This window comes from Schistocerca gregaria, chromosome X (genome assembly GCF_023897955.1).
Source record: "Schistocerca gregaria isolate iqSchGreg1 chromosome X, iqSchGreg1.2, whole genome shotgun sequence".
In the NCBI taxonomy this organism is placed as follows: domain Eukaryota; kingdom Metazoa; phylum Arthropoda; class Insecta; order Orthoptera; family Acrididae; genus Schistocerca; species Schistocerca gregaria.
Window position 1 is genome coordinate 590,668,975 of NC_064931.1, and position 15,138 is coordinate 590,684,112.

The 15,138-nt window shown below is 39.6% G+C and overlaps 1 protein-coding gene across 4 annotated transcripts in view; it reads right to left on the reverse strand.

The window, feature by feature from the left end:
* The window catches only part of LOC126297668 (microtubule-associated serine/threonine-protein kinase 3), a 245,718-nt gene that overhangs the window by 98,183 nt on the left and 132,397 nt on the right, over window positions 1-15,138 (reverse strand). For all 4 annotated transcript variants that reach the window (XM_049988765.1, XM_049988768.1, XM_049988766.1 and 1 more), the window contains exon 13: window positions 11,046-11,116. In XM_049988765.1, coding sequence (XP_049844722.1) covers window positions 11,046-11,116 — 71 coding nt within the window. The remainder of the gene's footprint in view (window positions 1-11,045; window positions 11,117-15,138) is intronic.

Genomic DNA, 15,138 nt, shown 5'->3' on the forward strand with positions numbered 1-15,138 from the left:
TGAAGTGTGAGAGCCATTTACCTATGGGATAGCACCTTCATCCTGTCGCTCCACCGGGGTGGGGAGACTGCACTGGGTGGAGGTTCAGTCGTGGGGCGAGACGATTGTCTCACATGTACCTCATATTCCATTAGCTCTGGAGAAAAGTTAGATGAAGTATCAGGGACGACATGGTCCGGTGATTTACTACTAGAGTTTACCTGTTGTTGCAGTTTGACATTAGCTTTTCTCTGTTTTGTGGGCTTTGCTGGAGCTGGAGTAGGAGTGGTCATGGCCGTGCTAGGCTCTCCCAAGTTGGCCACTCCACCTTTGTCTGCTGTTCTTCGGGACGACTATGGGCTCTGAAACACTTGCTGCCTTGCAAGTGCACTGAACAAGCAGATGTTAGTGCAGACACTCACAACCTTCATTTGGGTAGAAGTATCAGCTTTTGGAGTAGGCTTCTGAAGGATTGTTGCAAATGATGTAGCAAATGTGGAAGGCTGCATGGATTTTTAAATCTTTTTGGCCTCTCCACAAGGGTACGCTTTGTTGTTCTTATTTACTGCGCTTTACGTTCCTGTAGAGGGATTCTGCAGTCCTTACTCCAAACAGGGTGGTTTCCAGAGCAGTTGATACATTTGGCAGGAAACTAACAACCAACTCTTTAATGCTTTACTGCAGTTGCCACACGTTGCTTCTCTCTTACACCCTAGGGTGGTAAGCCCAAAATGCTGGCATTTAAAACAGCACATCGGATTTGGGATATGCAGCTGTATGTACAGGTGAAGAAACCCCACCTTGACATGCTCAGGGAGTTTTTTGGTATTGAAGGTAAGAACGAAGGAGTAGGACTTCACCATTTCTCTACTCACTCTTCTCATAATGTTCTGAACATCAAAAATTCCCTTCAGAGCCCACTCATCCTTCATTTCTTCCATAGCATTAGTAACTAGGTCCCTATATGATACAACATCTTTCCTGAAGTTCAAGGTGCTATGGATCAATTGCATATTCACCCAGGCACTTAGCTTCTGTAGTTAACAGCTTCTTAGGAGCTGGATATTTCAACCAACAGTGTCCTATTTCGCAACTGCTTTACAGATTTGAGAGTCACGGCAATTCCTTCTAAGCCCTTCTGGATTCAGAAAGACCAGATTTTCTTGAAACTTCCATCTTTACTTTTTGTTACTAAAATCACATTTTGATTCCCAGCCTATGCTCTGTTACTCTTTATTGCATTGTTCTGATTTACTCCCGTAACTGGAGGACTGGCTACCCAAGCACTCTTGTTAGACTGGGTGTTGTTACCTCCTAAGTGACAGTGCAGCATACCTTGAGATTGATGTTTTTTTTGTACTTACAGTGACAGGGGACTAGAGGCACTAACCAGTCCCCAGCTCTGAAATCCTGGGTTCGCCAAGCCTGTACCCAGAAAATGAATGCTGGGCCCCCTACAACTCAGCATCTCCACTATATGATGAGTAGCAATGGTCTTTATCATAATACTGTTACATTTCATCCTGGATTTTCCAGTGTTTGATTTAATTACTAACTACTGGTAGATTCCATATTCCTAGATTTACGAAAATCATTTGACATGGTGCCCCACTGCAGACTGTTAACAAAGGTACAAGCATACGGGATAGGTAGCCAGATATGCGAGTTGCTCGAAAACGTTTTTAGTAACAGAACCCCGTACATCGTCCTTGATGGTGAATGTTCATAAGAGACAAGAGTATCATCAGGGGTGCTCCAAGGATGTGTGGTAGGACTGCCACTATTTTCTATGTACATAGATGATCTGGCAGACAAGGTTAACAGCAATCTGTGGTTGTTTGCTGATGATGCTGTGGTGTATGGGAAGGTGTCATCATTGAGTGACTGTAGGGGGATAAAAAATGACTTGAACGAAATTTCTAGTTCCAAATCCAGAAAAAGGTAAGTTAATGCAGATGAGTAGGTAAAAATTCCATAATGTTTGAATACAGGAATTGTAATGTGTTGCTTGTCATGCAAGTATTATGAAGACTCTTTGGAAACGCAAATGGGAATCCCTGGAGGGAAAGAGATGATGTAATTCTTGAGGAACACTATTGATAAAATTTGGAGAACCAGCATATGAAGCTGACTGGAGAATGATTCTTTTGACGCCGACATACATTTTGCATATGGAACATGAAGATAAGATGTGAGAAATTAGGGCTCTTGCACAGGCATATAGACAACTGTTTTCCCTTCGCTCTGTTTGCAAGTGGATGAGGAAAGGAAACTACTTGTGGTGGGACAGGACATTGTCCACCGCGCGCTGAACAGCAGCTTGTGGAGTATGTAGATGTAGATGCAGAACTGCAAGAATATGCCGAAAACTTCATTTTTCAAGGCAGCATTGCACTGGCATCTACATGTAAGAGCATTTCTTCAAATGACCTGCCTCAACAGTGAACTGTCACAAGAGCCAAACTGATCTAGCATTGCACAAGTCATTGGCCTCTATAATTGCATGATGTCTGTAGTCTAAGTACTCCCCATCACAACAAATTTGGATGAAACGCAAAGCAGCACAGCAAAAGCAACTCTAGATATTCTTGCAAAAACTGTGGGATGAGTGACACTCACATGGATTTTAGTCATGTACTCAATGGAGGGCAAACTGAACATTTGTGAAAGGTAAGTGAAAACTTTGATCCTATACTTAATTGTAAGAAGTTCCCTTTGAAACTGAAAAATTCTTTTGGAAATAAAAACTTTGTGGTCCCATGCACAAGCTGAAATTTACCCAAAACACAAGTTTCTATCTTTATTCATATAGAAGGTATAGTCTTGTGAAATCATATGAATCTTTGTGAAACATCCTATCTATAGATGCAATGATAGATCATATTTTTGTTCTACCCATTACTGAACAGCTTAAATCCAGTTCAAAAAAGTATGGCACTTCATTCAACAGCTGCATATGGAAGCTACTGGCATCCTCATTCAAAGAATTGCAGTGTGTTCTGGGAAAAATGTCAATTACTATACAAAACTTACAACCAACATAGCTTACTTATTAACCAGCAGCATAAGGAATCTACAACTACATCTACATCTACATCTACATCTACATCTGCAACTCCAACTCCAACTCCACTCTGCACAACACTGTTAAGTGCATGGCAGAGGATATGTCCCACTGCATCAGTATTTTTTTCTCCCCTGATCCATTCACATATGGAGTGCGGGAAAAATGATCCTTTAAATGCTTCTGTGTGGGCTGTAATTAAACTAATGTTATCATCACAATCCCTATGTGAGCAATATGTAGGGGTTGTAGTACATTTCTACAGTCATCATTTAAAGCTGGTTCTTTAAAAATTGTTAGTAGTTTCTGTATATCTTCAAGAGTCTGCCAGTTCAGTTCTTTCGACATCTCAGTGACTCTCCCGAGGTCAAACGAGCCTGTGCCCATTCATGCGATCCTTTGTATACATTTCATATCCCCTGCTAGCCCTATTTAGTACAGATCCTACACACTTGAGCAATATTCTAGGATTGGTCACACAAATGATTTGTATGCAACCTCTTTTGTAGACTGATTGCATTTCCCTAGTATTCTACCAATCAACCAAAGTCTGCTACCTGCTTCACGCACAACTAAGCCTATGTGACTGTTTCACTTCACGTCCCTAATAACTGTTGACCAAAAACTTTAGAGAAAACCTCACTTCACCTGTACATCAGTTCCTTAATCATACTGTAATCATTGCAGGAGACTTTAACCATTCAGCAATCAGTTGAGATAATTACAGATTTGTTAGTGGCAGTCATCACAAGACATAATTTGAAATGATACTCATGATAGATATCCATTAGATCTAATGGCAACAAACAAACCTGACCTCTTTGAAGAAGTCCATGTCGAAACTGGTATCAGTGACCATAAAGCAGTTGTACCAACAATGAATACCAAAACACAAAGGGCAACTAAAACAAGCAGAAAGGTTTATATTTTCAGCTAACTGGACAGAGAACTAACAGTGTCATACCTCAGTGAGGAGATTAAAACTTTCAGATCAGGACAGGAGCGTGTACAGCAACTATGGCTCAAGCTTAAAATAATAGTTGACCATGCACTGGGTAGATATACACCCAGCAGGACAATTCATAATGTGGGAGATCCTCCATGGTGTACAGTAACTGTAAATAAACTTCTAAAGAAACAAAGATTACTGCATAATAAGCACAAAACACAGTAAAGGGCTACCCCAATTGATTGCTGGATGGTTAAAGTCTCCTGCAACAATTACAGTATGATTAGTGAACTAATGTACAAGTGAACTGACATTTTCTCTAAGGTTTTGCAACACAGCATATGGCAGTATTTTCAGAAAAAGTGGCCAAATGGGTAACACATCCCATACTTATGTCCTGCCGATACATGGTCTGTGGCATAGCAAAATTATTCAAAAGATTATATATATATATATATATATATATATATATATAGAGAGAGAGAGAGAGAGAGAGAGAGAGAGAGAGAGAAAAAAAATCAGTGGTCAGATGTAATCAATTAATTACAGTGTTTAAGTGAATTACTATAATTTTTGTACCTGCCCATACAAATATTGACTATACAGATACAACAGCCTAACTTCCAACGGTCCCAGATCCAGTGATCAATACTTATGAAGTATCATGATTACAGGTAGATAGTAAACTGATCCATTTAGTCCAGTCATTCCCTGCTGCATGAATGATGCTATCTCCAAGTTGGCCATCCATCATAAAACACAGTTTTCCTTATGAAAGTATTCCAGCCCTACATTAGGTACTTATTTTACTGCACACTGCCACTTACTAATCACAGTAATAGTTCTGGTATTGAAAACAGATCAAAATGAGCAACAAGTAGGATTGCCATCACCTCTCCTGTGCAACTTTTAGAACTCTCACGATAATTATAAGGAAGTACATGATATGAAATCTTTCGCTTGCTGTCATGCTTACTGGAGCTTCTAATATTGAGAAACTGGTTTGTTTGTATTATGAATCCAACCAGCCACACCTCAATTTTTTTCCCATGAGAAAATCCAGAGGGAGTCTGGTGCCTTCTTTGTATACCCTTTCTTAAATAGTATGTTACTCATCGTTGTACACACATTTTCAAAATTCCCTTTTGTTATTCTAATGTTTAACAGAAAATTTGGTGCTACAATTTCAGCATTGTCACATTTGTAACTGTAGGGTTACCACAAACAATGCTTTGAGACAATGTACCACAATTTACAGCTCCAAAGTCAAAGGAATGTTATTTCAGAGAATTTGTCCTCACCACTCCCCTAGCAATGTTCAAGAGAACATTTAGAGCATTAAAGGAGCATATGAAAAAAGCAGTTATCATTATTTATGTGAGATCAAGTGTGACAGGCAATATGAGCTCTGGAGAGCTGTTTCACAGCAGGCAGTTCCACACCCTGCTCCATCTTCTGCAGGCACCATAGTAGAAAATAGAAGTGTTATTTGACACCAATTTTCAGAAGAGGTCTCTAGCCTGGGCTCATTCTTTCAGCAGCTATCTGGGTTGGACGGAGAGTGTCATCATTGGCATCCCTGAGTGCCACCCGCCTTTTGTGGACATCCCAGAAGGCCTCCTGTGACAACACCACGATAATCTAAGTCACTGCAGAAGCTATGCTAACATAAATGACTGATGTCTCACCCAACCCGTGCCAAAAATGCTATTTTTGTATTTATTTATTTTTTCCATCACTTGGCCATCTGGAGCATCCACTTCTGTCACTTTCATTTCTTGTCAAGTTTGATAGGCACTACATTTTTGGACAAAATGATGACAACACCGTTGAGCATATCTGGGATGTCTTGCAACACGCTCTTCAGAAGAGATCTCCACCACCTCATACTCTTACAGATTTATGGACAGCCCTACAGGATTCATGGTGTCTTCATACATTAGTTGAGTCCATGTCATGTCATGTCATGTCGCGGCACTTCTGTGCGCTCGTGGGACCTCTATATGATATTAGGCAAGTGTAACAGTTTCTTTGGCTCTTCAATGTATAATTTGATGCCAGGTTCACAGTTTGCCTTCAGGAAATGGAAATACAGTGAAAAATACTATTTATTGTTTTGTTTGTAAAGTACTAGGAAAGCTTAATGATAGGTTTAGCACAGTAGCTGTTGTCTTTCATTTAATAAAAGCATTTAATTATGTGGTCCATGCAATACTTTTGCGTAAGTTGGGAAATTATGAGATTACAGAAAATACTCAACAATGATTCACATCACATCTTGAATGTGGGAAGCAAAAATTTGTTCTCCAGTGTCAAACAGAGTGAGGTGGCGCAGCACTTAGCACAGTGGACTTGCATTTGTGAGGATGATGGTTCAAACCCAGGTCTGGCCATCCAGATTTAGGTTTTCTGTGATTTCCCTAAATTGTTCAAGGCAAATGCCAGGATGGTTTCTTTGAAAGCAAACGGCTAATTTCCCTCCCCATCATCTACACAATCCGAGCTTGTGCTCTGTCTCTAATGACCTCGATGTTGATGGGACATTAAACCCAATCTTCCTTCCTTCGTTCCTTCGTTCTTTCTTTCCTTCCTTCCTTCCTTCCCTTTCAGTGTCAACAAACTGGTAAGAGATCTGAAACTGACTGGGGTCATGTAAAGTATGTGTGCCACACAATTCTTCCCCGAGTCCAATGCTATTTTTGATGTACATCAAAGAGCTGCCACTAAATTTGACAGCTGATTGAAAAAATTCTCTTTTTCTTTGAATTCTTGGGAATGGGCATAGATTGAAAGATTCCTTTGAAGAACCACTTCCAAGATTGTGTGCATAAACCAAATACCCCTACCTTCACTACAAGAACAATCTATAGCGCCTCTGCCACTGAATCGTACAGTCTTGTTCACTTTGCTTACTTTCACTCTGTTAGCTGCTATTTTCTATTTTGGGGTATATCTGGGCACTCACCAGGCATATCCTTAGCCCAAAAAATGACAGTTGGGAAGACTTTAGGTGTCAGTTCGCAAGCTTCATGTATGTCTGACTGTTCAGGTGCCTCTGAATTCTAACTCTGCTGTCTCCTTACATACATGCCATCACAAAAAAAAATGTTGCTGAAAATACTGACTCATTCAGAACTAACTGCAACATTCATTTAACAAACACTACACAAAAAAACAATAGGCACTTAGTTAACATTTCCGTAATACTTTACACATGATCAACAGGTTTCATTTTCAACAGTCCTCTAGCAGAACTCGAAAAAATTGACTGATTAATCTCAAGTCTTTAAATCTAATTTCAAAAATTTTCTTGTGCCACGTTCCCTCTATTCTGTACACAAGTTCCTTGCAGTAGTCGAGAACTTCCCTCTGTAATACATTTTTTGTTTCTATACTTCCTCTTACCGTTACTTCTTGTTTGATTGATTCTTCAATTTATAAATTTTCTAATCAGTTTTCTGTAACCTATGTACTGACTTGGTTCATGACCATGTAGCTTTGGCTCGCATGGTCCTAGGAAACTTGATACATAAATAAGGAGAGGCTGCCGTCACCGGAGTCATAATCAACCCTCTTGCTCTGTCCCTCTTTGCAAAGGCTGGTATAAAGTCAGGCACTACCACCCATAATGTGCCCTATTTTGTGAAAGGAGGCTTTCCACTGGATCCATTGATGTTAAAGTGGAAGTAGTATCAAATCCTTTGCTCAGTAGCATTGCTACTAGACAAACAAGTGCAACACTACCTGCAAGAACACACATTCCACAGCAGTCAATCATTGAAATGTCAGCAAGTCATGCCATGCCATCTTTCCCTCATCTGTTTGTCATAGCAATTCACTCTCATAACAGTGTTACAGGATAGAGAAAAATGCATAACAAGAGTCAATAGCAGACTAGATTTCAAGACTTTTTAACAATACTTTACTTGAGAATCTATATTTCTCCTTACATAGGATGCAGATAGTTTTACAGGACATTCATTCTGTTCATTCATCAAGACTGCTGTGATTTAACAGCACTTTTTGAATTACACAATGCTGAGCTCACTACCCATCTTAGCTCTAGAACACTGAAGGGCATAAATGTTATTACTTCAAATTTTATTCAAAGCAAGTCATAATTTATAACTTATGCATTAGTTAATTACAATTATTAGATCTCCGATGGTGTTTTACATGCCAAGTTAAGTACCAAATATCATATTTTATACTCTACTGCAGTCTTAAATTTTACGAGTTTTTTGGAATCTAGGGTTAAGAGAAATGCAGATTAGAAGCTGCAGACCAACAGTTGTTCTGGTGTAACTGCCTCATACTCAAACATTACTTGTTAGATTTCATTTCCTCAGTCCCATAGTAAACGAGTTTCATAACTTCATATGCATCTTACCTGTCTCAGTAAGCTTAAAATTTTTCTTTCTCTTACTTAAGTATACAGCCATTGCGCTCTATGGGGTACAGCACTGGGCTCCAGCCCTGGGGTTCCCGAGTTCTAACCCAGGTTGGGATAGGGTTTTTTGCTCATTCCCATACCTCCAGGATGGCACCAGGTCCACTCAGCCTGTTCTCAAAATGAGTACATGGGATCTTTCCTCGGGGGTAACGGAAAGTCAGGGTGAGGGACTCATGGTCCCTTCCCTGCCAAATGCTGCTGCAGATAAAAGGGTTACACTCTGCCAGTAGTCAGGCACACAGTCTAGTCATGGGCTTGTGTCACAGATTTGACCTTTATCTATAACTCAGGCAAGGCAATTTTCTTCATTTCTGAGTAGGCAATACATTTTAATGAGAATAAACAATAGCCAAATTATTTTATTTATTATAGCTAGTTGGTCTCTCTGTATATCTACCACGTGAAGTGACATTATGGTTAAGGCATTAGATTCACATTTAGGAGACCCACAATTAAAGTCCCCATCCTGTCATCTGATTTTAGTTGTCTGTGATTTTATTGTCTCTTAACAATAATGATGAGAATGATTCCCTGAAAATGAATTTTACAGGTTTTCTTCTTCATATCTCCCAGCCCCATCTTGGTGTCTATGGCCAGCATCCTTGTCCTAAATGGGATGTAAACATGAACTTTCCTAATTTCTTCCATATGCTGCAGTTTTGTGACTAACATTGTCAGACACAAAATGCTGGACACAGCTTGAATGACACATTCATATCTTGGGATGAATCCATATTCTCTCAGGTAAACCAAGTAAATAAAATACTAATTAACATTTATACCAACTTATTATTCTCAGATTTCTCAAGTTCTTTAGCATCATGAAGCAATGTATTCAACATGCCACAGCTGCCCTGTCAATATCGAGTATCTACATCTACATGACTACTTTGCAGTTCACACTTAGGTTTCTGGCAGGGGATTCTTATAATCACTTTCAGATTATTTCTCTATCATTCCACTCTTTAGAAGTGCCTGAGAAAAACAAACACTTAAATCTTTCTGTGCGAGCTCTGATTTCTTTTATTTTATTACGATGTTCGTTTCTCCCTATGTAGGTTGACCACACTAAAATATTTTCACATTCAAAGAAGAAAGTTGGCGATGGAAATTTTGAGAAAAGATCTTGCCACAATGAAAAATGCCTTAGTTTTAATGATTGCATCCCAACTCACTTATTATAGCCGTGACACTCTCCCCCTATTTCTGGATAATACAAAATGAGCTGCCATTCCCTGAAATTTTTTGATGGTATCCATGAATCCTATATTGTTAGGATCCCAACAACATAACAATACTCTAGCAGAGGACAGACAAGTGTAATGTAGGCAGCCTCTTTAGTAGACATTTTGCATCTTCTAAATGATCTGCCAAGAAAATGTAGCCTTCGATTTGCCTTCCGGACAACATTATCTATCTGACTATTCCAATTTCAGTTGATCAAATCATAATTCCTAAGTATTTAGTTGAAAAGACAGCCTTTAAATTTGTAGGATTTATCATGTAATCAAAATTTAATGGATTTCTTTTTGTACCCATGTGGATGATTTCACACTTTTCCCTATCGAGAAACAATTGCCATTTTTTGCACCATTCAGCTATCATTCATGTCTAAGTCATTTTGCAACTGGTTTTGATTTTGTGATCCACAGTTTACATTTATCACATAATTTTGTTACAGTTTCAGAGGAGTAGTAGCCCAATGTTTTCTTTTGGCCTTCTTTATGAGGAGAGCATTATAAAGGCACTCACTAAATTTTGAAGTATGAGCTACACGTTCAGTTCATTGTGGATATAAAATGATGATAACCTTTGCAGGATGGTCATTCCCTCTTAATTACTGTGAACATATCCTTAACTGCACACATTAGAGAATGTAATCCAGGATATTGTCAGGAATTGGTTCCAAACCCTCTAGTTTGAGTAGTTCATTATCAAACAGCAAACTGGGATTTTTTGCCTGTGTTTGATGCATTTGTTCTGGTTCTGTAAATGTTGAAGGAAGGAAGTTAAATAGGGAAAAATCTATTTCCTGGCACTAAATGTTGTTTATAAATAAGATCTGGGAGGATACTAAAGAGTGTACACTATTGGCACCCAATCACTGCCAATACATTATTCCCCCTGAAGTTGCTTTTTCATTTCTCCAACTTGCCTTTACAAAAAGGATTTGCATCTTCTTTTGGACTCAAATATTAGAAGCAAGGGAGCTGCTCTTCCTGAAACTAGGTGTTGCATTCCATTTTTTGCCATCCAAATACACTTGTAGTTTGAAGTATTGAGTTACCAATAGCACTATACCCTGACCATCATAACACGCAACCAGGGTACTTCAATACTTCTACATACATCTAAGGAATGAGTCTAGTTTGTTTCAAATTAAATTTCTGATCACTAGAATACGGCATAATGTAATTACTGCCTTGATGAAACTGTATCAATATCAGCATCACACACATTCACGTGCTGCAAAAGTAAACAAAGAATCCATACATAATTGTTTCAGCAAATATGAATGTACGTACCCTATTCAACCTATACACATTTAAAATGAATGCACATTATATGCAAACCAAATGAGGTGTTCCATTTATACTCACATGACATTAGCCCCATTTTGCTCAAACCAAAGTCTGTAAGCTTGATATGGCCCAATGCTGTTATGAGCAAGCTGCAACAAAATGAATGTAATTAGGTAACAGACAAACTAACAATGTGTCTTATTTTTTTTAACACAAAGGTTTCCTCTATAAAAGGTAAAATTACCTTAAAAATCACACAAAGCTACCTACAGCTTTATTGCATTTCAAAGACAAATAGACAGCTATTCAAATATAAATGAAACAAACATCATGCATTCGGAATTGTTTCGTTGGAGCATTTTAGAATAGGTGTTAGAGAATTATATTTTTACATCCACATTTATGCATGAGGCATAGTGATTTGCATGTTTCATGGGCCTCAATTTCAATATCTTGCAGCGATTTGGAATGTGTTGATTAGTTTACAGGAATAACAGATTTTCTCAGTGAAAAAGTGGTTACATGATGATCATTTACGTGGTTGGATTTTACATTAACACACACACACACACACACACACACACACACACACACACACACACACACACACACACATCATTGTAGAGAACATGAGGATTTGTGTGGCTGATGTAATTTCAGCTTGCATGTCAAGCATATTACTGAGTTAGTGGTCGGTGTTATGGCCGAGTAGCACAATGAAACTGAGTGACAGATAGTGTACATAACTTCTCAATTCTACAATTATATTCATAAATGTTTCTACTGTTTTTGAATTGTGACAGATTGCTGACAAGAACCTTCATAAGCTGTGTTGTGAAGCACATGTCAAGATGCCTGATAAGGAGGTTCTAGAGTGAACACCACATTCATTCAAGTGATCAGCTAGTGGTGATCATGTCCACATTAAATGCTATGCAGAATTTAGAGCAGAGCTGGTATATGTTATATCTATTTCCACAGATGGCCCTGCTCCTGACAGGATATATGCCTGTGACAGGACTGGAGTAGATGTGCTGGATATCTGTACTGAACAGGTCTTGCATTTGCGCCTTCTGAAGGGATATGACCTATATGGAATGTGGCACATGTATGTTTCAAAGACTGGGTGGGTGACAGAATATCACACTAGGAGGGGTAGGAAAGATACGATGGTAACTTGTCAAAACCCTCGAGAACAGTACGATTGTGTTGTTCTAGTATGAGATGACATAAGGTGTCGAGGAAAGTCGCATCTTTGCAGTTGGTACCCAGGCATTGCCAGAAGATTAGGGGCAGTGAGAGCTGGTGGTGATTCAGTCGAAGAATAATGGCAGAGTGTCTTGGTCCTGGGTCCAGATCATATATGTATCATCAATGAACCTGAAACAGACCAGAGGCTTTAAATTTGGAGTCAGTGGGAATGTTTCCCCTATATGGCCCATAGGAGAGCCATGTGGGTACCCATAGTTATGCTGTGGATTTGTTTTTACATCTTCCCCTCAAAGATGAGGTAACTGAGTGTAAAGAGGTAGTTTGTCAGGTGTATAAGGAAAGAGGCGGTGAGTTCCGAGTTGGTAGGATATTGGAAAAGGTAGTGTTCAATTGTGGCTAGGTCATGGGAATGGAGGATGTATTGGGAAGTGACAATAACAGTAATGATTAGAGATCAATATTTTAATGTGAAACTTAGATCACCTATGTATTTTGTTTTCAGAGATGTTTGATACCTCATTCTTAACAGTTTCTTGTAACACATGAGAGAAGGGAGCAAGCAAGTCAATAATTATTCATATCTGTCTTATCACTCGATGTTACACAGGGTTCTGACAATAACATAGTTATGCCTGTCTGGAAATACACTGAGCAACAGAATTAAGTGATCACTTTTTCAAAACCCCATAATCCCAACCCATTGAGGTGCTCGAGTTTGAAATTTGGCTCAAAGCTGCATACAACCTTCCTCTGCAATGGTGCAAAAGTGTGGCACCCTGTAGCTCAATGAAGCTTTAAACAGGAAAGTGTTGACACATTAGAAGAAAAGGCCGCAGCTCAGAAGTTCCTGGATCATGTAAGGTGGGTTAATGAACTCTTATCAGCACTTAACTTCAGCACAATTCTGCCCAACGTCACCATGGATATGTCACACAAAGGGAAAGTCATCACAGTCACTCTTACACACATTTCATCCCTTCTTTTGATGCCTCTATGATGCAGGTTAGAAGCACAACACACATTGTTGAAGTCATACATTTTCTTATGAGTGGCCAAGGAAAACATTCCAGATACACCGACATTCAGAATCGGCACAAAATGGCCACAGAGAGTGAATAAAATCACCCCTTTTCCTGAGGTACTGATTCTCACACATTTCCCAGTAAAATGACAGTTAATAGTGCAATGAATGACAGGAAGATGTACTTGACAACTTTTGAAACTGGTGACACCCTCTGTTGTTTCAACTCTCCTTTAAGAACATTGTGCGGTTGCATCTGCATTAAATGTGATCTGACTCATTTGGAGAGCAGCAAGACCACAATCTTTGCTCTTGCGTACAGGTTGGAACCACTAGGGACCATTCAACGCCATTTGATGAAATTTGAATGTGACATGAAGCAGCAAAGGGTGTTTATATTTTCTTGGCCCTCCTATTTCATGTTGTCCACTGGTGTGATCAACCCTCAGTGCCACCGACCTGCATTTGTTGAGCACTTCAAACATGTACCAGTACGGGCAGAGCCCATGATGAGAGTCCCAGGCACTTGCAGGCAGGCTACGGTGTTGCTCTTTTGGCCACTACACTGCTGCTCTTGTACCTGATAGCAGGCCATCCAGAATTGGGGACAGTAGAAGGGGTTACCAATCTGCAAGTACCTAGCCATTTGTCATTGGTTCTGTCTGTACAGATACACTTTTAAAATTCTCAAGAGAGATGGGTGGGTTGGTTGGTTCTGACACATAAAGGATCTTAGAGAGACCCTTTGCCATTTTATTCATGCATGTGTCAATGTCTCATCCCCCTGTAACCACACCTTAGGAGGAGCGCCGAAAAAGTAAGCACCATTTGCTGTTTTGGATCACGTTAAAATTTCAAATGGTCTTTAACAGTCCCTAGTGGTTCCAACTTCTACACAAGAGTAAAAACTGTGTTCACACTGCATTCCAAATTGGTGTGATCACGTTCAGCCAACAATGTCCTTAGAGAAGGGTTGAAATGCCCAAGAGGTTGTCAAGAACATCTTCCTGTTGTTCTTCACACTGCAAACTGTCATTTTCGGCCACAAACTGTGTGGGAATCAATGCCCCAGGGAAAGGGGTGGTTTCACTGACACCCTTTATGCCACCCCCTCCAACATTTTCATGCCAATCCTGAGTGGCAGTGTGTCTGGAATGATTTCCCTGGCCACCCATAAGAAAACCACATAACTTCTATGTTGAATGTTATGGTTCTGACCTCCATTAATGAGGCATCAAAAGAAGGAGTTAAATGTAGGAGTGGGTATGACAACTTTCTAATCATGTAACACATCAAAAGTAGTGTTGGGCAGAATCGTGAAGAAATCTCATCTCATTAATCCACCCTAACTGTTACATGAACTTGTCAGCTATGGCCTTTCTCTCATATGTGTCAACACGTTGCTGTTTGAAGTGCTGCCAAGCCCAAGTATGATGTCACTGGGTGCCATGCTTTTGTACCATTACAGAGGAAGGTTGTAAACACTGTTGACCAAATTTCAAACTTGAGCATCACAATGGGTGGGAATTATGGGGTTTTGAAAGGGTCATTCTGTTGCGCAGTATATATGTTGCCTTAGTACTTTACATTCAAAACCAAATACACGGGGAGATCCATAACTGTGTAACCATCCTTCTAAAACAAAAACAATCACATAAACAGAAACACATGGGAGATGGATGGGGGTGGAGGGACAGGGGAGGGGGAAGGAAGCCTGTGAGGCTGTATTACCAACATGGTGCCCTGAAAACCATGATCTTGGATGGAAATTGCAGTTTGCAAATGATAAAGAAATCATAAGACATATAGAACAAACAGAGAATTACACAAGAAAAACATTGGTGTATTCCATTTGAGTTGTGGCTGAGGTCTCTTCCTTACATGACGAAACTTCTCATGAAATCCCATGAAACTGTCTCTCTCTTGCAGACAAACTGA